At 38.1% G+C, this 26215-nt stretch overlaps 1 protein-coding gene and 1 pseudogene across 1 annotated transcript; both read right to left on the reverse strand.

Moving 5' to 3' along the window:
• Positions 1-8862: 8862 nt before the first annotated feature.
• KIN (Kin17 DNA and RNA binding protein) lies at positions 8863-20688 on the reverse strand. The gene is made up of 13 exons (XM_075208594.1): positions 20519-20688; positions 18673-18767; positions 18324-18367; positions 17702-17824; positions 16973-17154; positions 15739-15787; positions 15485-15542; positions 15262-15385; positions 13282-13332; positions 12472-12540; positions 11729-11828; positions 10156-10256; positions 8863-9171 (listed from the first exon to the last, which is right to left on the reverse strand). Exons 1-13 carry the CDS (start codon positions 20630-20632, stop codon positions 9109-9111), a joined length of 1173 nt encoding a protein of 390 aa, XP_075064695.1. The 5' UTR covers positions 20633-20688; the 3' UTR covers positions 8863-9108.
• Positions 20689-22963: 2275 nt separating this feature from the next.
• On the reverse strand, positions 22964-23530 carry LOC142150759 (ADP-ribosylation factor-like; annotated as a pseudogene).
• Positions 23531-26215: the final 2685 nt, after the last annotated feature.

Genomic DNA, 26215 nt, shown 5'->3' on the forward strand with positions numbered 1-26215 from the left:
AGGGCACTATCTATTCTAAAAACAGCCTGGACTGTACTTCTTATTAATATTTAACATGAATGCCTGCTTGAGCTTCTCACCTTGTACATGTTACTCGAGTACAAGCATATTGTACAAATCTACTGTATAATATATAAGGAAGTCTTTGATATGAAGCATGACCAAATAAAGGTGGCTGTCCAGGAGGTGCTTATTCCTCATAATAAATGTGATGTGACAATAAATGCCAATAAATAATAAAGTTATTATATTATAAACTGTAACTTGTACACTACTATGACATGTTTCTACTACAGGATCCAGCGGACAAGCATGCATTTATACACACACAGCATCAAGACCTTCTCAGAGGGCCTCATATGTTGGATATGGGTCCTGTGTGCATGGGCTACATGTTCTCTCATGTTAAATCACCCATGTCTATGTAACATAAGTGAGGAAGCTTTACCTACTCTGTTATTCTTCACTTAAACTCACATTGAGGAACAGCTTCAAATTCACCATTACATTCAGAAATCATCAACACACAAATAAATGGGGAAAAAAAACACTACAAACATGCTATAACAGCCTGACTTTAAATTGGCTACATGTATATGGTATAAGAATTGTAAAGCGCTACGGAATTTGCTGGCGCTATATAAATAAATGTTGATGATGATGATGATGATGATAAGAAGCCTTAAATGGACAGCTGCAGTGACTTCAATTATCCTCATAATTTACTGTACAAAAATATATAACGGTCTCTATGCAGAGAGGGAGAATTAAAAGACCAATAGCCGTCTGTACATGAAAGTCCGCAAGTCAGAAAAAACACATCTCAAGTAATGACTGTCATCTTATTATAATTAAATCTGAAGTGACAAATGGGACACTTGAGCTTATTGTGAGATTTTTTTTTGCTATAAAATAACAAAACAACAGCTACTAATATCACAAAGTCATGGAATACAGTGAACACTTTTGGGCTGCCACAGAAAAAGTTTATCAATATGGATCTATACATCAGACCATAAAGAGGGACCAATGGGGAGGAAAGAAGAGAATACAGGGTAATAAAAGGGATTTGGGACAAAGAAAAACAAATTGTGCTAAACAGATACTGCTACTAAAGGGCTACTGCTATAAGACTACACTGATCTTGATTATAGCTGTTTAAGAAAGGAAGTAAATACTTGTGCTTGTTAAAGCTTAAGCAGAACTGTATACATATGGGCAGCCTATTGTTGCCCAGCTGCTGTGGAACTAAGATTACTCTGCTTTTCTTTTATAGAATCCGGTCACCACCAATATCCAAAATAAAACAGAGCTCAATTAAGCCTTTGGAGGTCTTGGGACAGTTAAGACAGTGGGGCTCCTATGTTCTAAACTTAAGAGCATAGTGCCATCATACAGTGAGAGTTACTTGCTAACTCAATTTTGACTCACATGGTTCTGAATATACTACACTATTACGCCCCTTATGATCTAAATGAATAAGGGTGTCCCTTGTCGATCTAAGTTTGCAAATTGCCCCCTTGACTATAATTACAGTACCCCGTTAATGATTGCAATTAATAATAGTGGCCCTTTGATTATTGTAATGAATAATAGTGCCTCTTGATAATACACTTACCTTAGGGCTTCTATCTTCTGCCCACAGTATGCAGATGCAGAAAGACGCCCCTAGCTTAAGTGCTGCAGCAGTGACATAATAATGCTCCAACGCTTAAGGGAGCCTGTGAATACAGTCACATCCGGGAACAGGTGCTGTTGGGGCTATTAAGGCAGCAGTACCTGTTGCTTCAACAGCCACGGCAGCACCTGTTCCTGGAGAGGCACTGCCACTCCGCACAGGGAGCTCATGAGACAGGGTAGCCTGGGAAACATGCCCCCTGGGCCCTCATATTGATCTGGCTCCGATCTACAGAGTACCACACTTATATTATTATTACATCTGGGAAGGTTAAAACTGTAATTTTAAAGCATTTGCATATTGTCTAAGAAATTGCACTTTCTTGTATGTTCTACTACAGATGTAGGGTATAATCCGGACCACATATATTAGGGACAGCAGGTAGTTGGTTTGGTCTCAAGACAGGTATTTTCAAGCTTACATCTATCTAATCTAATCTAATCTAATAATCTAATATATAAAAGAGAAAATTTGTCCTTCTGTCCTTCTGTCTGTCTTTCTATACAAATCCACATTTTTTAAGCGAAGATCATGAAATTTTGCATACGAGTGTATTAAAACATGACGGAGGCAACTAAAAAAAAATTAAAATTGAAATTCATTACGGGGTGGGGGTGGCAAGGGGGGTAACACCTAAAAATCATCGAAAACGACCATAACTCTGGAATGTCTGGAACAATTTACACCAAACCTGGTACACATATGACTTACAGTCTGACAACAAATATTGTGGGGGCAAGACACCCCTAGCACTCCTAAGGGTGGGGGTGGCGAGGGGGGTAACACCTAAAAATCATCCAAAACGACCATAACTCTGGAATGTCTGGAACAATTTACACCAAACCTGGTACACATATGACTTACAGTCTGACAACAAATATTGTGGGGGCAACACACCCCTAGCACTCCTAAGGGTGGGGGTGGCGAGGGGGGTAACACCTAAAAATCATCCAAAACGACCATAACTCTGGAATGTCTGGAACAATTTACACCAAACCTGGTACACATATGACATACAGTCTGACAACAAATATTGTGGGGGCAACACACCCCTAGCACTCCTAAGGGTGGGGGTGGCGAGGGGGGTAACACCTAAAAATCATCTAAAACGACCATAACTCTGGACTATCTGGAACAATGTCTTGGAAGAAGTTCCAAAAAAAGGGGGAAATATATGTTTTCTGGATGTACCCGGAGGAACAGGTAAGACGTTTCTCATCAAGTTGTTACTTGCTAAAATTCGAGTACATTCCAAGATAGCTATTGCTGTGGCCTCTTCTGGAATTGCTGCAACTTTGCTCCCTGGTGGAAGAACAGCACATTCAGCTTTCAAGTTACCGCTTAATCTGGCCCGAAGTGAAACTCCCATCTGCAATATCACTAAACCAACAGAAAAAGCTCAGATTCTGCAGAAATGTCAGGTCATTGTATGGGATGAATGCACCATGTCACACAAAAATGCTTTACAGGCCCTCAATCAAACACTTCAATTTTTAAGAGGCAATGATTTACTAATGGGTGGAGTCACTGTTGTATTGGCTAGAGATTTTCGACAAACATTGCCGGTCATTCCAAAAGGAACAATGGCGGATGAAATTAATGCATGCCTTAAATCATCACATCTTTGGAGGCATGTTGGCACTTTGCGACTAACCACAAATATGAGAGTTTCTCTGCATGGCAACACAATGGACGGTCAGTTTGCTGATCATTTCTTAAATATTGGGAATGGTTTAATGCCGCTTCATCCAGTAACTGGTCTCTTCAAACTCAGAGAAACACTTTGTAACACAGTTGTGTCTTAAAATTCTTTAAATCCCGGGCAACGCCGGGTATTCTGCTAGTAATGCATAAATTGACAATTTTTACTGGATCTACTTTTTTATATCCTATTTTGGATTTTTGAAATATAGGCTTACAAGTGCAATCCATTATATTTTTTATATTATACAATGTCCATGAGATACAATTGACCGATGACTTGATTGCCTCGATAATGATACAGCAATCAGACACCCACCACTATATATAGCCTTACAAATTCATTAAGAGCATAGCATATTGGAGTTCTGTCTTGTAGAACACAAGAAAGGCAACATTCACTTCTAGAATAAATAGAGACGCCATAGGAAACAGCAGTATATAGATCTGGATAGTTTACTTCTGGACAACAGCAATAGTGCCCCCTTGCTTATTATAATTAATAATAGAGCACCGGTCACTGTGCTCTTAATACATTTGGACTGAGTATTAGATCTCTGGTACAAAATCCGGTAGTACGAGTGATCGGTGCTGTAAACACCGACAGGAGATCGCGTCTGTTGTAACTGACGTCACTTACAGCTGCGACTTGCAAAGTTCCGAATTTAATGCGGCAACGTACGGAACCAGGTAAGTATTAGCTTTACATTATCGGGTAGACAACAGCGCTTAGTGTACCAAATATAGTGAACACACGTGCTTAACAATAAAAATAGTAATCATATACAGTAGGCTGCTTCACTTCAATAGCACCCAAATGCAGGTGCATAACCTAAATCAGTGTTGGCTAACCTGTGACACTCCAGGTGTTGTGGAACTACAAGTCCCAGCTTGCTTTGCCAATATATATCAGCTTACTGCTGGAAGGGTATGCTGGGACTTGTAGTTTCACAGGTTAGCCAACACTGATCTAAATAAACACAGAAAAAAGCGCCAAACATAGTGTGATACCATTAATCAATCGGATTGCAGGTAAGTCCGTATCATTTTCTTTCCTTTTATCACTCTTTCGTGTTCCTTCTGCAGGAATTCTGCATGTTGGAATTCTCAGGATAGATATTTTGTACCCAACCTGACGAAGTCCTCAAGGATGAAACGCATAGAGGTGATGGTGGAATATCTGTGAGGATCACACTGATATGATATCCCCACTTGGATGCTAGATACCTACTGATTTATGCCTGAAAACTTTTCAGTTCTGGTACGTGTAATTTTAATGTTTTGGAAATAAACATTTTACTTGGATTTTACATCAAGGAAGCGCCCCTGTCTTTTTGATGTTATAGGTGTGTTGTTGTTTCCCCGTGGAGATCGGGTGTTTGAAGGGAATGACGCGCAGAGTACGGTCTGCTGGTGTGCAAAGTATCGTGGACTTATACAACGATTAAGAATTAGCACTACCAAATACTGAACTTTTAACTTTCGTGCGCACCGTTTTCTGTATCTAATATATATATATATCTATATATATATATATATATATATATATATATATATATATATATATATATATATATACATACATATATATACATACATATACACACACCAATGTTGGTTTTTATACGATATCTATCACAATTGCACCTTGGAATTTATTTTGGTGTATTTGAGGGACAGAAGACTCCCCTCTATTTGTTCCTAGTGGCTGCATAAAATCAATTTGTATAGTAGGGACCGCAGATAGGGCTAACATTTCGAAAAAGTAAACCTGTGAGGAGCCCAAACTGGCTCATCACAGATGACAAAACTCTCAGCACTCAAGGGGTTATTAATTTTATGCACAAAGAACACTCTGTATTGCTGCTAACTTTCCTCAAAGTAAGCATCCTCTAATGTTGCTTTAGTAGGTGTATACCGAGTTCCCAAAGCTTTAGTAATGTTCTTAAGTAATACCTCCACTATATCTAAATTAAACAATATGGGTTCCACCTTCAGCTAGTCTTCTTCACTATGAGATGACTCCGCTATTGAATCCCATGAATCGTACATAGAACTTGGCATATCCTACATATTTAATTCTATCTGTAATCTTGTTCTTTTAGTACCCTGGTGTGTATATAAATCCTCTTTTGTTACAAAGCATTCTCATCCAGTCCATTACCATTATCTCTTTAAATTGTTCTGATGGTGGACATTTTTTCCTAGCTTGAGGTATACTATCATCGCATAGGGGCTCTCCATAATCTGCTGTCATTTCCCATCATCTGCTGCACAGACTCTGAAGTCCACTTCCACTGGCTCCACAAGGGTACTAATAGAAAACATACTAACTATTCTATCACAATGTGTGCACAAATGACTTAGGGCTTAGCCAAGTTTTGTGCTCTTCAGTTACTTTGGGGCGGGCTCCAAATCAATGTCTCAAGTCATTTCTCTGATGTGCGCCAGATTGAAATATCTGCACAGTTCACCGCCAAAACTTCCACCAGCCTGAACCCAGAACTGATGAGACTGTCTTATGACTTGCACATAACGTTTTTGACAGTTGCCTACTTTCCCGAATTTCCAGGAGGCTCCAGGAAGGGTAGGCAGCCTCCCAGGTTGTGGGGGAGCTGGGGCTTAAATGATTTCACATCCCCCTCATACAATTGTCAAGTATGGTTTTTGCACATTTTCTCTCAATAGTGCATCTGTGCTTTACCATACCAATAGTCAGGATAGCAGTCTCTGGGCGCCTCCCTCTGCAGTTGCGATGCTGAAACCTACCGGCTCCTCATTTGGTGAATATTAAAATAAGCCTCATAATAAAAAATAAAAAAAATAAAAAAAGCTCTCGCCACCACCCAGCAGGAAAGAGACCAGGAAAAAAAGACCAATAGGAAGAGGAGCTACACTTTGTATACTCTTAGAGGCGTTACTTTTTCTTGACTCCTCTCAGCAGAATAGGGAGTGAACCCATTCTTTAGGAGTGCCACAGAGTCTGCAGAGATCTGTGTGCCACAAAAAGCCATGCAGCTTGAGGGTACAATAATTTTTCATGGCCTCCTCCAAGCTGCATATAATGGACAGCTCACATGGCACAAAAAAAGATTAATCCATTCCATTTTGCCAGCAGTTCTCGTTTTGCATTCTATTGAACAAATCAGTGCAAGTGAACCCTTACACTGCCAATATAGTCTGCAGCATTGTGCAATCAATGAGAATTTGCATATACAGTCATAGCCAAAAGTTTTGAGAATGACACAAATAATATTTTTCACTGCTTCAGTTTTTATGATGCAGAATGTCATGAAGAGTGATCACATGAATTGCAATTAATTTCAAAGTCCCTCTTTGCCATGACGATGAACTTTAGTCCAAAAACATTTCCACTAAATTTCAGCCCTGCCACAAAAGGACCAGCTGACATCACGTCAGTGATTCTATCGTTAACACAGGTGAGAGTGTTGATGAGGACAAGGCTGGAGATCACTCTGTCATGCTGATTGAGTTAGAATAACAAACTGGAAGCTTTAAAAGGAGGGTGGTGCTTGAAATTGTTGTTCTTCCTCTGTTAACCATGGTTACATGCAAGGAAACATGTGCAGTCATCATTGCTTTGAACAAAAAGGGCTTCACCGGCAATGATATTGTTGCTAGTAAGGTTGCACCCACATCAACCATTTATCGGATTATCAAGAACTTCAAGGAGAGAAGTTTAATAGATGTGAAGAAGGCTTTAGGGCGCCCAACAGCAGCCAGCAAGTACCAGGACAGTCTCCTAAAGTTGATTTAGCTGCGGGATCGGGGCACCATCAGCGCATAGCTTGCTCAGGAATGGCAGCAGGCAGGTGTGAGTGCATCTGCACGCAGTGAGGCAAAGACTTTTGAAGGATGGCCTGGTGTCAAGGCAGCCATAAAAAAAACAAAACACTTCCCTCCAGGAAAAACTTTAGGGACAGACTGATATTCTGCAAAAGGTACAGGGATTGGACTGCTGAGGACTAGGGTAAAGTCCTTTTCTCTGATTAATCCCCTTTCAGATTGTTTGCGGCATCTGGAAAAACCGCTTGTCTGGAGAAAGAAAGGTGAGTGCTACCATCAGTCCTGTGTCATGCCAACAGGAATGCATCCTGAAACCATTCATGTGTGGAGTTGCTTCTCAGCCAAGGGAGTGGGCTCACTCACAATTTTGCCTAAGAACATTGCCATAAATAAAGAATGGTACCAAACCATCCTCCAAGAGCAACTTCGAAATTTTGGGTCCGTGGCCAGGAAACTCCCTAGACCTTAATCCCATTGAGAACTTGTGGTCAGTCAAAAACCCACAAATTCTGACAAACTCCAAGCATTGATTAGGCAAGATTGGGAAGCCATCAGTCAGTATGTGGCCCATAAGTTGATTAACAGCATGCCAGGTCTTCCAAAAGAAGGATCAACACTGCAAATACTCTTTGCATAAACTTAATGCAATTGTCAATAACAGCCTTTGACACTTATGAAATGCTTATAATTTTACTTCATTATACCATAGCAACATCTGACAAAAAGGTCTAAAACAACTGAAGCAGCAAACTTTGTGAAAAACAAAATTTGTGTCATTCTCAAAACTTTTGGCCATGACTGTAGTGTAAACAATACAAATACAATTAAACAAAAAAGTTACGCATGCCATGCTTGCTACAACTTATTAGGATTCATCAGTTCCAACTGTGCACTATGGATGTTGTATGACCTATTCTGATACATAATCTATCAGAGTCCCATTATTTAGAAACAAAAATCTGTTACTGGGACTAATTTAAGAAGAGAATTGGGTCTACCGGCAAAAGATAAGGGTAGTCCCCAACCTGCAGGCTACTTTGGAATTAACAGCCTGGTGATGCAAGTATACAAGCAGCCAGAGCATATTTACAAATTTAGACAATGGCCTGGCCCAATCCACTGATGAAATTAGCAGGAATAAGCCAGGAAGTAGGAGCAGAACAGGATTGAGAGGAAAGGAAGCAAAGGTTTTGAAGTAGGCATTAGGATGGGAAGAAGGAGGAAAGTGGGAAGGCGGCTTCTGGAGGCTCATCTTACCTGTCCAGTGAATGAAGGAGGTCTGAGGATGTCTGGTGTCTGCTGGTGGAGTTTGTGTTGTGATTGGTAGGTGGGTATATTTGTATTCACTATTATGTTAATATGGGTGAATCTAGGTTGTATTCTAGAAATATAAAAGTTCAGTTCCTTGTAGCGTTGATACTCTTACAGCAAAACAGACTTGCTCTCCCTAGAGCCAGATGATTTTTAGTGTAAAAACATGAAACTGGATGTCATGTATGTACTTGGTTTTCTATAGATTATAATATAGAATCTTGTTTTATTACCATTTGTTCCCAATTATAAAGTGCTGTGGAGTACATTTGTGCTATATAAAGCAATGTTAATAACAATCTATGACTACTAAGCTGTGGATAGTATGAAGTGCAAGTGAGTGTGTATGAGCTCTTAAAAGGATATCGACAAAACTAAATATTATTTTATTATAGGATAGCCATACAAAGAAATTTACTTCCATTATTTGGGCAATGAATAGATTTTAATAATAAAATGTAGAAACCAGCAAAGTAAGAAGATCCAAGCTGAGTCTTGCAGTAGATCCTCCTCAGTGAGTTATCTATAAACATATAGAGTCCATGAAAACCCTGACACAGTAGAGTTTTGTATCTTTCCAGCAGATATTTGTTGTGCACTATACACTGCAATTATGCCACCTTGGAAAAATCCTCATAAGGGAGACTTTCCACTCTCTGTCCTTTCAATGGACCCTGTAAGCAAGACAAACAAAACACATTACACGGTAACCAGGATATTTGCAAAATCCTCCAAACAAAATTTTAGAAACAACAGATTTTGAGTTTGATGTGTTCCACATAAGTGTGCTTGACCACACTCTTCCTGCATTTTTGTTATAAGGAGCCTTACACCACTACTCTATGTAGATGGGGGGCCTGCTGCTTCCACTAGCAGTCTGTGACTTCCTGTTTGCCTTCGTTACCCTCCTCCTATCATAGAACTACCAGAGTTTTTCTACCACAGCACAATTCAAAACTTGAGAGTATAAGCTTCAATCATAATTATATCCCCCAAAAGGCAGAAACCACTCATTTAAACAGTCAGTTAGGAAATTTGCATCTTTAAAATCCACTAGTAATTACTGTGAATTAGTTTACAGTTAGCTGTGGGCTAGCACAACAGTTAATTGGCGTTTGTGGTACACTACTTAAGGGAACTTAATCTAAACCTTGTTCTCATGAGTGCATATTTTCAAATTTTAATTTTTGTTCCTTGGAGACACAGGTGGATTAATCATCATTTCCACTAGTTTGAGACAGTCACCTGTGCTCTTGGAGGAAATCCACAAATCATACACACAGGGTGTACTTCATACTTCAGGTATAAAGTGGAGTACCTAGGACTTGGGCAATGATGCATGCTCCCTCACTTTCTGAGGGAGGTTTGGTGAAGTCGGAAGTGAGCATGCTCTCAAGCATATATGTGAGCATCCTAAAGTCCTGATTCGCTAGAAGTTGATTCTACACCCACTGTAAAAGTAGGAAAATGTAACAAAAACAGACCCTGCTCCAGAGAACTAGCCTAAAAAGATGAAAACTTTTTACATGATCAGATCCTTGCAAATAGAGACTTTATAAATAACATGTTTTGTTTGTTTTTGTTTGGTCTTGCTGACCTTTTATTCACATCTGATTACATTTACAAACATTAAAGAAAAGAAAATGCAGTATACTTACTGAGTCAATTATGATTGTAGCAGAAAAACTCTTCTCATTTATACAATCCAGGATGCCAATATGTCCTTTATAGCCTCCATTTAAAATCAGAACTTTCTTTCCTGGTATATGAAAGAAAAAATATATTTACATAGTTTTCTTTACATTCAGCAGGAGAAGTGACATCCAGTCAGCAGACAAGGATTCAGTAAGGAGCCTGGTGTAACCGATGTACAGAAATGTAATGTTCTTCTAAGTGGAAAACCAAAATTTCTCCTACATGTCCAGGAATGTAATATATGCATAATGTAATGTAATATAGTGTAATCCAGTGGTTCCCAAACTGTGTGGGCTGTGTTGGCTGTGTGCCTAGGCTCCCTGGGGTGCCTTGGAGATCTCACAGGGCTGCCTCGGCCAGGGCCAGTGGTAAGCAAGGCAGTGGACCACTTGGTAATTATTTTGGCTTAGGGGTGCCTTGAAAAAATTTTGGAGACCCTAAGGGTGTCTTGAACTGAAAAAGTTTGGAATCCACTAGTGTAAACCATAATACACTTTCTATATAGATTTGTTCCATCTTTTTTGTACTTTTCATTAATGTATAACTATTTGAAATATGCCTGTCACACTAAACAGCAACAAACGTCCATGCATAAAAACTAGTATTCTAGACCAGATTAGACATGTGCAGTGTGTGTGTTTAAAAACACATGTAAATATATGTACGCCCAAATTCAACAAGGAGCGGACGTGAAAATATTTGTTGTGATGAATACTGGTGTAGGTCTGCTCTGCTCTACTAGACAGGACACTGCAGGAAACATCCAATACATATATGGACTACAAAATAACAAAGAAAAAAAAAACAAAAAAAAGAAAACGCACAGAACAAGTAAACAAAAAAACTATTCAACAAATGTCATCTTTAAATAATATAGGGATTAATGAGAAAACATTAAAAATAAAAAGGTTTTACTTTTCCATGATATACATTTCTTATGATGTAATTAAATACATATTTACAGTTGCTCTTGATTGCAAACACATGTAATAGCATGCATACTCAGCTGTCATTACTAGTAATCACCACTTAGACTAGACCTGGAGCAAGAGATACGGCTGAAAACCAAGTACCTCAGAGATACCCAGAGCTTTAATTGGATGCTGCTATGTGCGTCCGATGTTGGCACGCCCTTACTGCACATTGACAATGCCCCTTCCCCGTCATGTGCCCTCCCTGAAATTAGTAAGTGCCCCTTGTCCTGAGGCTGAATTGAATGTGGACGCGTTCTGTGGCGAATGGTCTTGTTCTAGGCATGCACAGAGTGATTTTGCGAATTGTACACACAAAAAAACAAAAAAAACGCTCTTTACGTCCCTTGATCAATGGGGCCCATTGTTTTTGTTTTTTTGTCAGCGAAATTTACACAAACAAAACAACCCACAACAAAAACAGTTGTCCCTGGCCATGCACACTTCACACAGACATGAAAACAATGAATACATGTGCCTAAAAAGTTGTCTTACCATATATAGAAATTAAAGAAGCATAAAACACCTCAAACAACCAAGTGGGGAAATTTTTTTTTTTTTTTACCTGGGGCTGGGATTACAGTTTCTAGATGCGTCTGATCCAACTTCAGTTTATCACCTGAATCAACAAGTTTCACAATTGCTGTATATCTATCAACTACTTCCTGAAAATAAGAACACATGGGATCACGTTCTCCTTGTACCATAAAATAGCCATCTAGTCACAGCTGTAATATGCTTTACTACACGAACACTAATAATAGCAGCAGCACAAGACAGAAATGTTATGTAAAGGACAGCATAATAGGAGACAAGTAGACAGATGCGTGATAGGAGATAATGTACCATACCCTTCTTTCTAGTAGGCCCAGATAGTTTGTCCTACCTTCAGCAGGACAAAGCAGATACAAACATCAGGTAGATTAGAGTCTCCATTTCTTACCTGGAACATTAAACTCCTCCTATCTTTATATCCATTGCTTTTACAAAGCACAAGTTATATTTGGTGTAATTGTTGTTTCATTTCATCAATTCATCACTTAACTCTTTACTTATGTACATGTTAATATAGATCATAACTTTTATTATAATCCATTGCACCATTTTGTACCTGGACAAGTATATATCCAATTTTCCTTTAGGTTAATCATCAAGAGGCATGGACATCTTTACTCTCTCACAGAGTTCAAAAGTATGTTACTGTTTATATATGCTCCCACTTTCCTCACTGTACTTAACTAGGAGAATACTGATAGTACAGAATAAATATTAAACAAACCATTAAACATTGTAATCAGTGGTCGTTACCTTTATCACAGCTTTCTTCTTGTGATATCTGTCCCCCAACTTCTTTGTTACAATTTTCACAACAATCTCCTTACAAAAAAAAAAAAAAAAACAACAATTAAATAAAAAAAACACAAATATTACCATTTGTACTTGTTCTTCTCCCCTATGAGCCAATATTTTCTACCTCCATTGTCTGCTAACAGCTTCTAATATTGCTACAAGCCCATAAAGAATGGGCAACCCATAACTGGGTTGTTTGCCACCCAACCCAGTAATGGGTTGGGTGGCAAAGCGGCCAATAAATTAACATTATTTAAAGATAGACAAGCCTTTTGAAAAGGGATAGGCAAGTGACTGCAATTTTAGCTTGGCTGTGTGGTCACCACAAATGAGCTTCTTTATATGTGACCCACCAATGTTGTTGAAGTTCTGGCTGTTTGATGATCAGGCAGAATATCTGGATATTCACATTTATGTCCACTTAAGTAACCTTTCGCCTAAGTATATCATACTATTGCTGCCATCACATCCCAATATTGACATTTTTTCTCTAGCGCAGACATTGATGGTATAAATAGGTACAGTGTATTCTATAGCAGCTTAGTACGGAAAAATTTCTTGTATTTTCAATTAGAATATTATTGCAGCAATATCTAATGTACACCAAGTTTTTAAGAAAGGTATATAAAAAAAAAAAAAAAAAGTTCAATGTTTTTAAAAAGACTTATGGATATAAATGAAATCTGATGAATGTTGTTAAAATATGCTATTCCAGACTATCTTGCACTTTTAAGTGTGAATTGTTTGGTTCTGCATATGTTAACTCACAGGCTGCAACCAATAATCTGTTCGCTCCGTTTTCTTCTTCTGCGCCTCCATCTACAAAACATAAAACAAAAAGACATTTGGGAACGAATTTCAAACAAATCATAAATACTTGTTTTTAACTTACTAGTCTAATCCTTTTCCAATCTGTGTTCGAATATTTATTTTCAATGGAACAAAATTCCCCTCGCAATGAGAACTTTCTAAAATAGAATCCATTCTGATAAGCTAATGGAACATTTACATAGAAATTTGTGGATGTTAGGAGTAGCTTTACTAGTATTTTATGTTTAGTGGTTCTTTAAGGTTACATAAAATTATTTCAAGTCATTGATAAGGAGTCAAATAAATAAATAAAAACATAAAATAGGAAATTGGCGCTTGGGGAAAGGAATCAAATAGACAAGGAAACAAATTAATCTAAAGTGAACTTCTACACGGATATTGGATAATATGACTGATTTACTCAAACTATGCCTCTATGCACTAGATAATGGATAAAAAAAAAAAAGCACTAGCATTACAAAACCCAATGTGTAATTGACATAAAATGTAAAAAGACCTCATAGTATTTTGCAGTCTAACTGTATGGCGTGTTCGATATGTTGTCCTTATGCATTTTGTCGTCATGACTTCATCGGGGGATCCCTCCTCCTGGTAGGAGGATCACAGAAGCCTTCCCTGGAAAGACGCTAACCACACTTCTACAATGTCAAATGACCAACAGGAGACTGGTTAAGCCTGTCACTATGTGAATATTAGAAGTGCAATTCTTATCTTTAATAAACAGCACTTCACTATGTCACTTAATTAATCATGATTGAGTGAGTTCATGTACAGAGTGGATTCCATGAACATCGGGCACATTAACATTAAGTACACATTACCACATGCTTGCTATTAACATCAGCTGGGAGTCTGTTGTGTGCTGCTTGATCAATATCTAAATATATATCTATCTCTACCTATATATATATCTACATATATATTACTACCATCGAACTACTCAGTCTGGACAATTGACTAAGGATACACACTAAAGACTACTTAGCACTGTCGGACTGTCATTTTTTTTTATTTTATTTTTTACCATAATGATAGTTACCAAGTCCTAGGAAATATTTATTTTATATTTTACATTGTGTCATTTAATTACCTTGTTAGAAGCTGTGACATAATGGTTTATTTTATGTGTTACAGGTCTAAATTTATGACACGAAAGACTGCAGACTACTATAGCAATTATACTTTTTATTTTTCTGACAAGGTGTGTTTACATTTTATGTCGATTACACATTAGTTTTGTTGTTTTTTAATACTAGTGCTCTTTTATCCATTTTCTGGTGGATAGCGGCACAGTTTGAGTAAATCAGTCATATTATCCAATATCACTGTGGAAGTACACATAGGGGGGTATTCAATTGTTAGCGTTAACGGAAAAAAACGAGCGCTCAAAAAATCTTAGCGTTAATACGGTAATTACTTGCGAAATTTCAGCTCGCTGCTCCCTGAGCTCCCGTATTAGCGCGCAATATTTTTTTGAGCGCTCATTTTTTTTCGTTAACGCTAACAATTGAATACCCCCCATAGGGTTCACTTGTTTCCCTGCCTATTTGATCCCTATCCCCTAGCGTCGATTTCCTGTTTTTGATTAATTTGACTATTAAGAGTTCAGACAGCTTCCAATTCCCTTTCCTATTTTATCCCAGAGAGCTTCCCCCACTGGAGTACATTTTGGCTAAACCATTGATGAGAACACATACTTTTAAATGCTGGGGATCACACTAGAGGTTTTATAATCTAAAATTATAACTTTGTGAGTCAGAGAGCGTATACTAATTTGAAAAGAAATAACATATTCAGAGAGTACCACACAAATCCAGCAGCATTATGCAACTGTACAGAGGATTTACATATTAATACCTGCCTAAGGCTCAAAAGACTTCCAATCTCTCTCACTAAACAGAACTAAGCAAGTCCTACCTCGATTATTTCATCGAGTGCAGATTTTTTCTTCTTCTCTTTGGCTTGGCTCTGGGTGGGATCTTTTCGCTTTACTGCCCCCGTCAGTGCAGCAGATTTTAGTGCATTGGATGCAAGAGAACTACTGGAAAGGGAAAGAGATCGGAATGATAATCAGCATTTTATGTACATCTTGTGCAATATACACAGTGCTGGACTCTATGTTTGTAAGAAGACCTCACACCTGGGCTTTGAAGAAGATGATCCTGCGATACTTGCTCCTTTGCCCAAATTAAATGTAACTTTGGAGAAAAACAAGGTGACAACATGGTTAATTTTCATAATACATGTCATGATATACAGTGCTGTGTTCATGGGACATTATGGCCATATAACTAAACAAGCCAACATCAGGTAAGAATGTGTGATCAGCTTCATTTTTGTAAAATCATTTACCAATGGGAAGTATTTACATAGACTGCAGTAGAAAACGCATACCTTTCTCTTCCTCGTTTTCTCTGCTTAATTCTGTGTAGACAGGAGTGTCCTATAAATTAGAAACACACAGATATGCAATAATTCAACACAATGCCTTCATACAATTTATTCTACACATTATCGGATATACAAGAATAACTGAAGCACCAACTACAAGTGTGAGTATAATATGTAATAAATGATTATTGCACTTCCATTCTAAGTCTACTTCACATTTAATTTGGTCTCTCAGTGGATGAAAATGACAAAGATAAAACCACACTTTGTCTACACAGGATTTCCAACTTAAGAGCACAGACACACTATAGTGTGCAGTCACTAAAATTACTCTGCAATCACCACTCCGTGTACACAGCTTAAATACATCTGGAAATACGGACTTCATTTTTACGGTAAAGAAATAGGCTGATTGTGACCACACAGAGAATAAGCATAGAATGCTATACTGCACAACTTTCAGAAAATAATTTTAAGAGGTTTTACACATATGGACACAAAATACTCAGTGAGGATCCTTACCATCACAGCCAGCACTGGCAGCTTCAAAGTTAGATTACTAAATATTTTTAATTTCTAATAAATAAAATAAGGATTGCCTATATACTGCTTTTTTATTGGTGAACCTAAATGGTTTTGCATCTTTGTACTTGTATTACTTTCCTGATGACAAGCAAAGCACGGTAGAAAAATACAAACAAACCAAAACAGAAGGGAAAAAAAAAAAAGTCATCTTTAGTTCTACACTATTTGCTTTTCATTTTATTCTCTGAATTTTTTAGTTATCTTCATTTGGGTGGAGGTAAACACTGGCAAGTATGTGTAGAAAACTATGTATTGTGGTAAACATGGGTGTTTAAGTGGATAACTAGCAGCTTTTAAAACTATAACTTTTAGGAAATACATTGGGGTTTTTTGAGATTTTGTTTTTGAACCGTGTTACAACAGAATGAAAAAGATCAAGAACCACTGCTGTAGCACCAAGAGTCGGTTGTACCAAATGCAACATTATTACAAGAACAAAAAAAAGGGGGGGGGGACAAACAGCTGACCTGCCTGCCTGTCAAGTTCTTACATTTTAATCCTTGTATTCTTTTCTTGACAAAACCTAATACTAACTATTCCTTGCCCATCCAAGCATTAAAATTTAAAAAGGAAAATAAAATAATGCAGCAATAAACTTGAGACTATATAAAAGTATGCAAGAATTGCAGACATTGCACTGAGTTAAACATACCTCCTCTCTTTCACCTTTGCCCCTTTTAACTTGCTCCTCAATAAATTTTAAAGTCCTCTCCTCATCATCAAGATCTTGCTTCTTCTTTTTCTCTTGCTCTTGCTGCCTCTGGATTGTTTCCGGATCCCTGTCTATGTACTGAATGTACCAACCCTTTGGAGTTTCATCCACTTTACATAAACCTAAGGGAATATAAAAGTAGGAAGCTGTATAGAGCCAAATCAATGAAAAGCAATGCATAGGTTTGATGTAAAGCTCAAAAAGCAGAGCCGAGTGACACACACGGACCAAAAATAATATGGCATGGTGCAATCTGAGTAATGAGAAGAAATTCCAGATGGAAAAACAAGTCACTGGGGGAAGAGTCAATTAACCGCGACAGGTGGCTCTTTTCGTGTGCTCCTATGCACACTTCCAGTTAATACGTTACTGAAATCTTCGCTGACTCCTTTTTAAAGTGTGAGCAAATACAAGATTTCAGGCCAGACATCATAGCGGAGCAAAAAACTGAATTTGAGTATTTGCCACCATCTCTACTGCAGGATATCTTTAGGGGTTAGTCCTATTTATTAGGCATAGTTATATGTTTGATAAACACATAGATTTAAATAAATGTCAGCAATTTACCTTATAATGTGACTTTTGCGGGGAATGTTCACATTGGTCAGGACTGAATGAAAATAAATAAATAATAAAAAAAAAAGAATAGTAATAGCACAAGTAGTTTACCTTCTCTGCCCAGCCACTTGGTAAAGTCTGTTAGTGTCTCCCATTGTGTGGCATTCATATGTATGTGTTCTCTGTGACTGATGTACTCATTGTAGACAATGTTATTGTGCACCCGCTTAGTTCCTAGGGGCAAAAACAAGACTGTTAGAGCAAACATTTATATTGATTGAAGATCATTTTATTTCAGCACACCGAGTACTACAGCAGCAACAACTCATTAAAAAGTAGAAATATGAGGAGAATCTTTTCTGTGCAGACTGACAATGGCCATACTGAAAAAAGGTTGTAGTTTCAATCACGATTTTAAACATATAAAGGAAAGAAAAATTTTGAAAAACAATGAATACATTAAAAATCCATTTTTTTTTATTTATTTTTTTAACAAAACTCAAATTAGATTTACTTTTTTGTACATAACAAAGAACTGTGAAATAACTGATGAGGATACATGTCACCACCTAATCAGTAATAACACTAGACTATTACACTGTGCTTATAGTTGAATCACAGCTGGTAGTAGTAGGCAGTTATAGACTGATTTTTTTTTTATGCAAAGGTTTACTTTCTGTGTCCTCTTGTCTTTTAAAGTAATAGCATTTGAATGAACGTAAACTTAACTCACCAAACCGTCTTCTCAGAAGTTCCAAAAACTCAGTGCGGAATTCACTAAAAGAAAAAGAAAAAATATATAAATAAAAAATGACTATTAAATGTTACTCCACTAAGAATATTTTTTCCATTAAAAGCAAGGTTACGGTTGCATTACTATCTGAGTGTCAGAAGACAGCAGCCAGTGTAAGGGGAAGGACAGTTCAAAAGGAGAAGACAGGTAGCTTGTAACACTGCATCACACACACGAGCTACAATCCACCAAGCAATTTACAATAACGTCCCCTTGTTATAGATTTTGATTTATATGAAGCATCCAGTTATCCATTTAGAAATCTCTTGTTTCCATAGTTGATACTCACTCAGAAAAATAATCCATAAACTGCTGTGGATTCTCAGAAGCAAGTAGCAGCTGTCTCTGGTGGGACTCTGACATGCAGTGACATTTGAAGCCATTCTTAAAGAACAAAAAATTATCTGTAAATCAATATCTGTAATCCTGATAATGACAAAATTGTTATTCTTCTGTGTTTTATATTCACAGTATGCTAATTAAGTATGTAACAGCAGTGATCATAAATAAAGAATATATACCAATAAACACTAATATTTGTATAATCTGTACATTAGGACACTAGAATGCACTAATTACACCCTAATAAGTGTCCCAGCAGGTCTTTTTATAGTACATTAGTAGTTGTTTATACTGGGTATATGACTGCACAATTTGTTCATAGTGCTAGCATCTAATACACTGCTTGAATCGGTGAGTAACTCAGAAAAATCTCGGCGTCTCTGCACACAGTAGGTCAAGAAATCGGTAGTATTAAACCGGAGATACACGGGTACTTATTATACAGACACCACTTGACACGATGGATGAGCTGCACAGTTGTAGCTCTCTAGTACTCCCCCAGGCCCTCCACCACCAATTCCCTCGCAATAACTTACCCACCCCATTCACAATGTAATGACAGGCAGCAACTGGGCTCTCAGGGAATGGGGCAGAGAGATTCAGCTATCAAGAGTATGTTTGGGTATGGGGCAGTATCACTGATCACTCTTGATAACAGAATGACAGGTAGGTGGATTACATGTTTCAAGTTGTGACCATAACACACATACCCATACAACATGTGGAAGGAACGGTGTTTGTAACAAATTATCAATAAAAACTTGCGCATTGAGGAATAATTTACACCTGACTCTAAATGGTTATAGATATCAGAAGATCCCTCAGAGTTCCATGACCTGTATACAAGACCATAGAGCGCCTCAATATATTCTAATATTATAATTTACAGTAAGTGGTACATAATGCCATATAAACAACTGTTATGCATCCAAAATTAGACACAAAATTATTTCCTGATGGTATAAAAATATGTTGGAGTCCCAGAAAGAGAATTAAAAATTAGTGAATATACCAGGACTTAAATGGATAAACATTTTCCAAATTTACCATTGAATTTACAGTCAGTCAATGATTTGTGGCAAATAGTGGAATCTGGCTAAAACTGCACAGAGCTGTAAATTATGAATAGTCAAAAACATGCTTTTATATGGAAAAACCTAGGAGTGCTTGTGACTGTGTATATAGCTAAAACACATTAAAATCAATTGACTGATTCATCAGATAATTTTTGGAACAGATCAGTAAATTGTTATCCTGATTTATCCTTAGGCTTTTACAAATAATAGTTCCATTATTTTTAAGAGGTTACAACAAAGCTTCAAAATCATTCCACTTCATGTATGATTATTTTTTAAAAAAGAACCAACATATTACTACTACCTTTTATGAATAAAATGTCAATATCCGCAATAATGCTGCTTATAAAGATACTGACACAGAAGGTGCAAAAAAAGACAAAAAAAAAAACAGCTTACAATCTAAGAGGTAAAAACATTATACAAAAGCTACAATTTAAGTTTTTTTGTGGTTTTTGTAAAAAAAAAACACACATTTTCCAACAGAAGAACAAGTGATTCCGGCGTATGTATTCATATCCATATATAACGTTACACTGTCACTTGCCCACTTAGTGTAGCCCTCACCAAATAAGACAGAGGCAGGTAACCTGGTTGTGGAACAGCAAGACCCAACCAGAAAAAGACAGGGCATGCTGGAACTTGTAGTTGTCCAGCTGAAGAGGCACTGGCTTCCTAAGCGTGAACTACAACTTCCCGGTCTCCCTCTTTCCTCACCTCATCTCGGCACTGCTTCTGGCACATCTGGCAGTACCATCGCAGCTTCTGCAGGCCCTTTGATTTGATGCGGTTGGCTATAGCCTTCGGACTAAGAAAATCAGACTTCCCCATGATAATGAACAGCCGGTCTGCAGTTAGCAGGGTCTTGCGTAAGATGTCACTCACGTGCGTGACGCACGCACGAATACGTCACTTCCACAGACCGCTGGGATACTGGGCGGCCATCTTTGTAATGGGCATTTTAAAAGTGTGGCTACAGTGGACGTTTTTATATACATCTGAGTTTTTTTTTTAGATAAGTTTAAAAATTGACTTGTACCTTAGGACAAGAATACATGTGCATCACATGACTTCAACAACAATCTTTAACTTTTTATTACATATATGGCCATTGTTTCAAGGAAAAAAATATTATTATTAAAATTATCTTTATACAGATATTTTGTCATGTGCATAGCTTTTAGTTTTAATTTAGCAGCAGATACTGTAAAGTAAAACGTTTTTTGTATCAAAGAGGTCCAATTAACCAAAATGTTGTTCACTTGCCACTGCTGTTACCACTTTCTTTGAGCCAACTTTTAGCCTAGGATATTCAGGGGATATACCTTGAGCTTTCCAGCCTAATGGTAATGGTCTCCTTTAAGAACAGCATATAATGTATTGTTGGTAGCCATAATTACGAAAGGAAAATAATATTTGAGTTTGAGAACAGAGTGAACAAAGTAACTGCCTATTTAGAAAACTTTATTGTATTTGTATCAAAATACTAACAGTTTATTTTAGCTTTTGAATTTAATTTTAATTTTATTGTTTTCATTTTACCTATATATTTGTTTATATAAACTGCCTAAGGATGTTGTCACGCTAATGCATTTCCAGCTAGAAAAGCACTAGCGTTCATAAAGCTCAATCACTCGCATGGTGACAGGCTAAAGTCAAGGGAGCAAGTTCCTACAGACAATAGCAATTAAGCTCTGAAGTTCCTGCATGAAAGTTATCTTCACTTCTCTAACTGAAAAAGAGCTAGCAGCCAAAGTGCCCCCATGACACCACTCTAAAGGGCAAAAAAAATGATTACACACAATCATTTTCACAATTAAACACAGTATTTAAGGGGTTTTTTAAACTTTAAATTTTACTATGTGCACTCACACTGACCTTATTTGCTGTAGTCAGCAGGATCCCATCACTTACATACAGCTAGGAAGAATGTGGGACCTTAGGAGAACCCCCATAAAGTACTATTATTGGGAAATTACAGTATTTAGAAAAATTCATAACCCCTTCAGGGGCTAACGTAGGATTTCTAGTGGGGGGTTTCTAAGAGTCAGCTATTGAAACAAAGCAAAGGCTATGGGGGCGAGGGTGGTATTGGCAATGGATTATTAACACCCTTTAAGGGCGAACCTGTGTATGAGTGCAATTTATGTTATAAAGCTCCCAAGTGATTGGACGGTTGCCATAGCCATAAATACATATACTATCTTGAATTGAGGCTGTAAAATTGTTATTGGTAATATGGTAATAACTTCAATTAATAGACCATGACTTTAAAACATCTGCAATCCCCCGTGCTAAATATATGATTATCTCCTCCTCCCATGCTGTCACTGACTTCTGTTTTCTCATAGGTAGTCTGGAGTTGCTCTCTGCTTCTCCATGCTCCTCAGCCTGCCCCTCTAATTTCTATACTGTGTACAGTGCTAACTCAGCTTTATGCGCTGCCTGGTGGCCAGGAGTCAGAGGGGATAAGTTGCTGCATGCGTCTGCACAGAGTTCTGCCTGCATTGAATCGATTCACCTTGGCGAAAGAAGCCAGCTGCGCACACATAGAAGAAGGTTGGAAAAGACCATCATTCGAGCATCAGGGGGGTTTGGGAGTGACATGAACCCACCCCTAATTGCGCGCCTGCCCATTAAGTTGTATTTAATAATTATTTAATAATCTTTATTTACTTGTTCATCATTTAAATATCTTTCAATATGTTTTATCGACCCAGGATTGGAAATTTGAAAACTGATCATACATGTACAAGTATGAAATAACAATGTTGTGAGGATAGATTCCTTGCAGCAAATAGTGTCCCCAGGTAACTGGTGTTTCTTGTTAAAGTAGTCACACAATCCATCAAGCTTCACACAGTATTTCAAGTTTTCGTTCGTAATTAAAAAGCATGCTATAAACACATTTGTGCACAGGACTCCATTAATATAAATTAATTGTACAATACATTCTACAGGTAAAGAAAAGGGCATATAAAAAGTTTATAGGAATGTTAAACAGCTATCCTTGTACAGTAGTTAAAGTGTTGTAAACATTTAAAAAACATAAAGGACTAAATTTAGCATAGTATATTTTTTGACTATTCATGGAATGACATTCATTTCTAGAATTATACTTTTTTCTTGTATTACAATACAATTAAAAACAAATGGAATTGTTCATGACATAGAAACCCCTCGATCCTTAACCATTGCAGAGAGTGTAGTAAGGGCCTCTTGTAGTCCATCACCAGATGTGGCACAGCATGAAAATACCTCCCATGTACTTCCTTACCACTTTTCCAGCATGAGATCTAGTGCGGGATAAGATGGTCTTTTTGCACCTTCCAGGTCTTGTTTGTTGGCCAGTACAACAAGAGGCACACCTTTCAAATCTGCCTCTCCTAATAGCAAATATAAAAGGTGTTTAGCATCAGCATGTTTGGCAATGTCTTTGCAGTCCACTACAAACACCATATCCTCTGTGTTTGCAAAATAATGCTTATAGAAAGGCCAGGTTTCAGGATTCAAGCTGATATCCCACACTGTGAATGAAACTCCATTTATTGGCTCCAAAGTCTCAATATTGAATCCAGCTGTCGAGATAGTGGCTACTTTTTCTTTTAACTTTAGCTGATAAAGGATTGTAGTCTTTCCAGAGCAACGAAGACCAAGCAACAGAATGCGAGATCGCACAGGATAATATGCAGAAAGGTATGTTTTCACTCTGTTAAGCAGATTGCCCATGTTTATTACAAATAAAACTGGGAGCACCAAACATGAATATGAAGATAGTTTCTGAAGAGTTGAATTAATAATCCTGTTGCGGTGTGGAAAATTAGAAATACCAGATACATATATAAAAAGCACAGATTTTGTTGAACTAAATGACTGTACCTTGTTTCCTTGCCCTTTTGAACATAACAATGTTGTTACTCTGGTTTATGACTTTGCATGTACTTCCTGTTGGATGTCATATTCTTTCATTTGAAGCTCATGTTTCAGAATTATGGCCCTTTCTAATAGTGTTGCATAAAAGCTAAATTGCAATCAAGCTGAAAAATATTTAATAACTGTAAATACACAGAGTGATGTAAAAATAATGAAAGCAATCTGTAAATTTCAAATGTGGTATTAGAATGTAGGTTAAAAGGTCTGTAAAATTACCCAAAACATTGTGTTTTCTTTTCCCATTACAAATAGTGAAACATTTAGTCATAAATGGGTAAGTGAATTTTCAAATGAAAGATTGAATTGGCATTAGGAAAATGGAATAGGTCAGTGGTTCCCGGTGCTTGGAAACTGCTGTAGGCTGTAAATGACAGAAAATGTCTGAACAATTCTATATATAATAGGCTTTGTAAAATAGGGTTATGGAAAATGTTTGTGATATATAAATAAAAATAAAGCATACTGTCACAATCCAGCACTCACTTGAGTCTGAATGACATGTGTGTTTGTCAAAGGGTTAAGCACAATCAACCACCTGGGGGTAAATGTACTAATGTCTGGATTCTTCAACTCCGGCGTGTTCAGCGTTTTCGGCGATTAAATTTAAAGCGGCTCTGCGTTATAAAGGGAAACTTCCCTTTACAATGCAGTGCCGCTTTAAATTTAATCGCCGAAGACGCTGAACACGCCGGTGTTGAAGAATCCGGACATTAATACATTTACCCCCTGGTCTGTTTAAAACTGATAAAACTCCCTGTCTATCCCACACACTGACCTTTTCCTTACCAATTATGCCACCACCAAGGTTTTTAAAGAGCGGAGCCTCTTAATCAGCAAGCCTTCGGTTCTCCCTTTATCTGAACTAATCTCTCACAACATACTTTAATCAGAATTATCAGAATTATCTAATACCAAGCTAAGTATGAAACATGAATTCATAAGAACATAGAGACATGAACTTATTGTGTGATTTAATATGAAAAAACTAATCCACAATGCTTAAGATGAAAACAATTAACAAAAATACATACAAATTTAATACACAATAGTTTCTTATAAAATAAAAGGGGGAAACAACAGATAAATGGTACACTCATGAAAGATCAGATTTCTGCCTGCTGGGAGAGCATGAATTAGCTGGAACACTTCTCAATAATATAGCACCCCTGGAGCCACGGCGCCCTTTTTGGGAACCACCGCAATAGGTCATAATTTTCCCTTCATTTACATACTGTTTTGGCTCCCATTGATACCTTGATAAACTTTTAGAACAGGATGAGAGAGATCTTCACCTAGAGCAAGCCGCCTTTCCCAAAGAAAGAGATGTTCTCACGTGTACTCAGATGCCCCCAGGACTTAAACTCAAAACTCAAAGTAGTAAAAGTTTATCACAGGTACCAGTTAGCAAAGATATATGGAGACTGGGAGTACAGCACACCATGTGATATACAGGGGGTAAACCAGTAACGATTGAAATGGTCATGGGGAGGCAGCAAGCAAGAATAACCGTAGACAAGCCAAAAGGTTGAGGCAAACAGCGGGCAGAGATGGTCCAGTAACAAATCAAGGTTGTCACGCTAGCCGTGAGAAACAGACCCACCTACTGGTATTAACGCAGCTAATCTTGGAGGCACGGAGTCTAACATGTCTCAGGTCCTCGTCAGGGACCCCCGCAAGGAGGTTTGGGCTTCGCTGCAGAGACACGCAGGCCGCGGCCCTGCTAGGTAGCCACCAGAGAAGTCGATATAAACATGTCGTGCAATCCGAGTCAGAACCGTGCAGGAGGTAGGAGCCGAAGGACCAGACAGAGGCAGAGTTAGGAATGCAGAAGTCGCCAGGGGATCCAATATAAGTCAAAGGAAATTCCAGGAACAGAATCAGACAATCCGGGTCAATAGCCAAAAGTAACTCAGGATGGAGGATATAGAACAAAGGTGCTGGAGCAAAGGTAGACCTTGATACTCTGGCACCAGAATAGCGCCAGAGTCTGCTTTAAATAGGTATAGAAGCTTTCTCATTGGTGGCAGGGAGATCGGCGGTCAGAGTCAGCTGACCATCGACAGGAAGCCGAAACAAGCGCCCCGTTGCCTAGCAACAGAGACGCAAGTAATGCGCATGCGCCGGCTCCTGCCAGGCAGTGATCCAGACATGTCCCATTGCTAGGCAACGGGACGCAATTGCTTCAGCGTAGGAAGGCGCCCGTCCCCTGAATGTGCAAGGAGCCTGACAAAGGGTCAAGATGGGGAACAAGCAGAGAATATCCAGGAACAGGCTGGAGGACTGCAACAGGTAATACAAACAGCAAACACACAGCAAAAGGAGCAGGTAACAAGGTGCAGGCACAACACTATAACCGGCAGGGAGCCTAAGCCCTCCCAGCAATTTAAACTCATGAGGCCCCATCAGAAAGCTCCCTAGGAGGCAAGCCCCCCGCAGGCAATAGGCTAATTGCGATCATGTGATTGCCTCAATAAAGTCCTA

This window comes from Mixophyes fleayi, chromosome 4 (genome assembly GCF_038048845.1).
Source record: "Mixophyes fleayi isolate aMixFle1 chromosome 4, aMixFle1.hap1, whole genome shotgun sequence".
NCBI classification, from domain to species: domain Eukaryota; kingdom Metazoa; phylum Chordata; class Amphibia; order Anura; family Limnodynastidae; genus Mixophyes; species Mixophyes fleayi.

Coding starts and splice junctions, on each gene's coding strand:
- KIN (XM_075208594.1), bottom strand. CDS start 20,632: ATGGGGAAGTCTGATTTTCTTAGTCCGAAGGCTATAGCCAACCGCATC. Junction 17,825..18,323: donor ACTTCTGAGAAGACGGTTTG/GTGAGTTAAGTT, acceptor TTTTGCCCCTAG/GAACTAAGCGGGTGCACAAT. Junction 12,541..13,281: donor CAGATTATTGGTTGCAGCCT/GTGAGTTAACAT, acceptor TTTTTTTGTAAG/GAGATTGTTGTGAAAATTGT.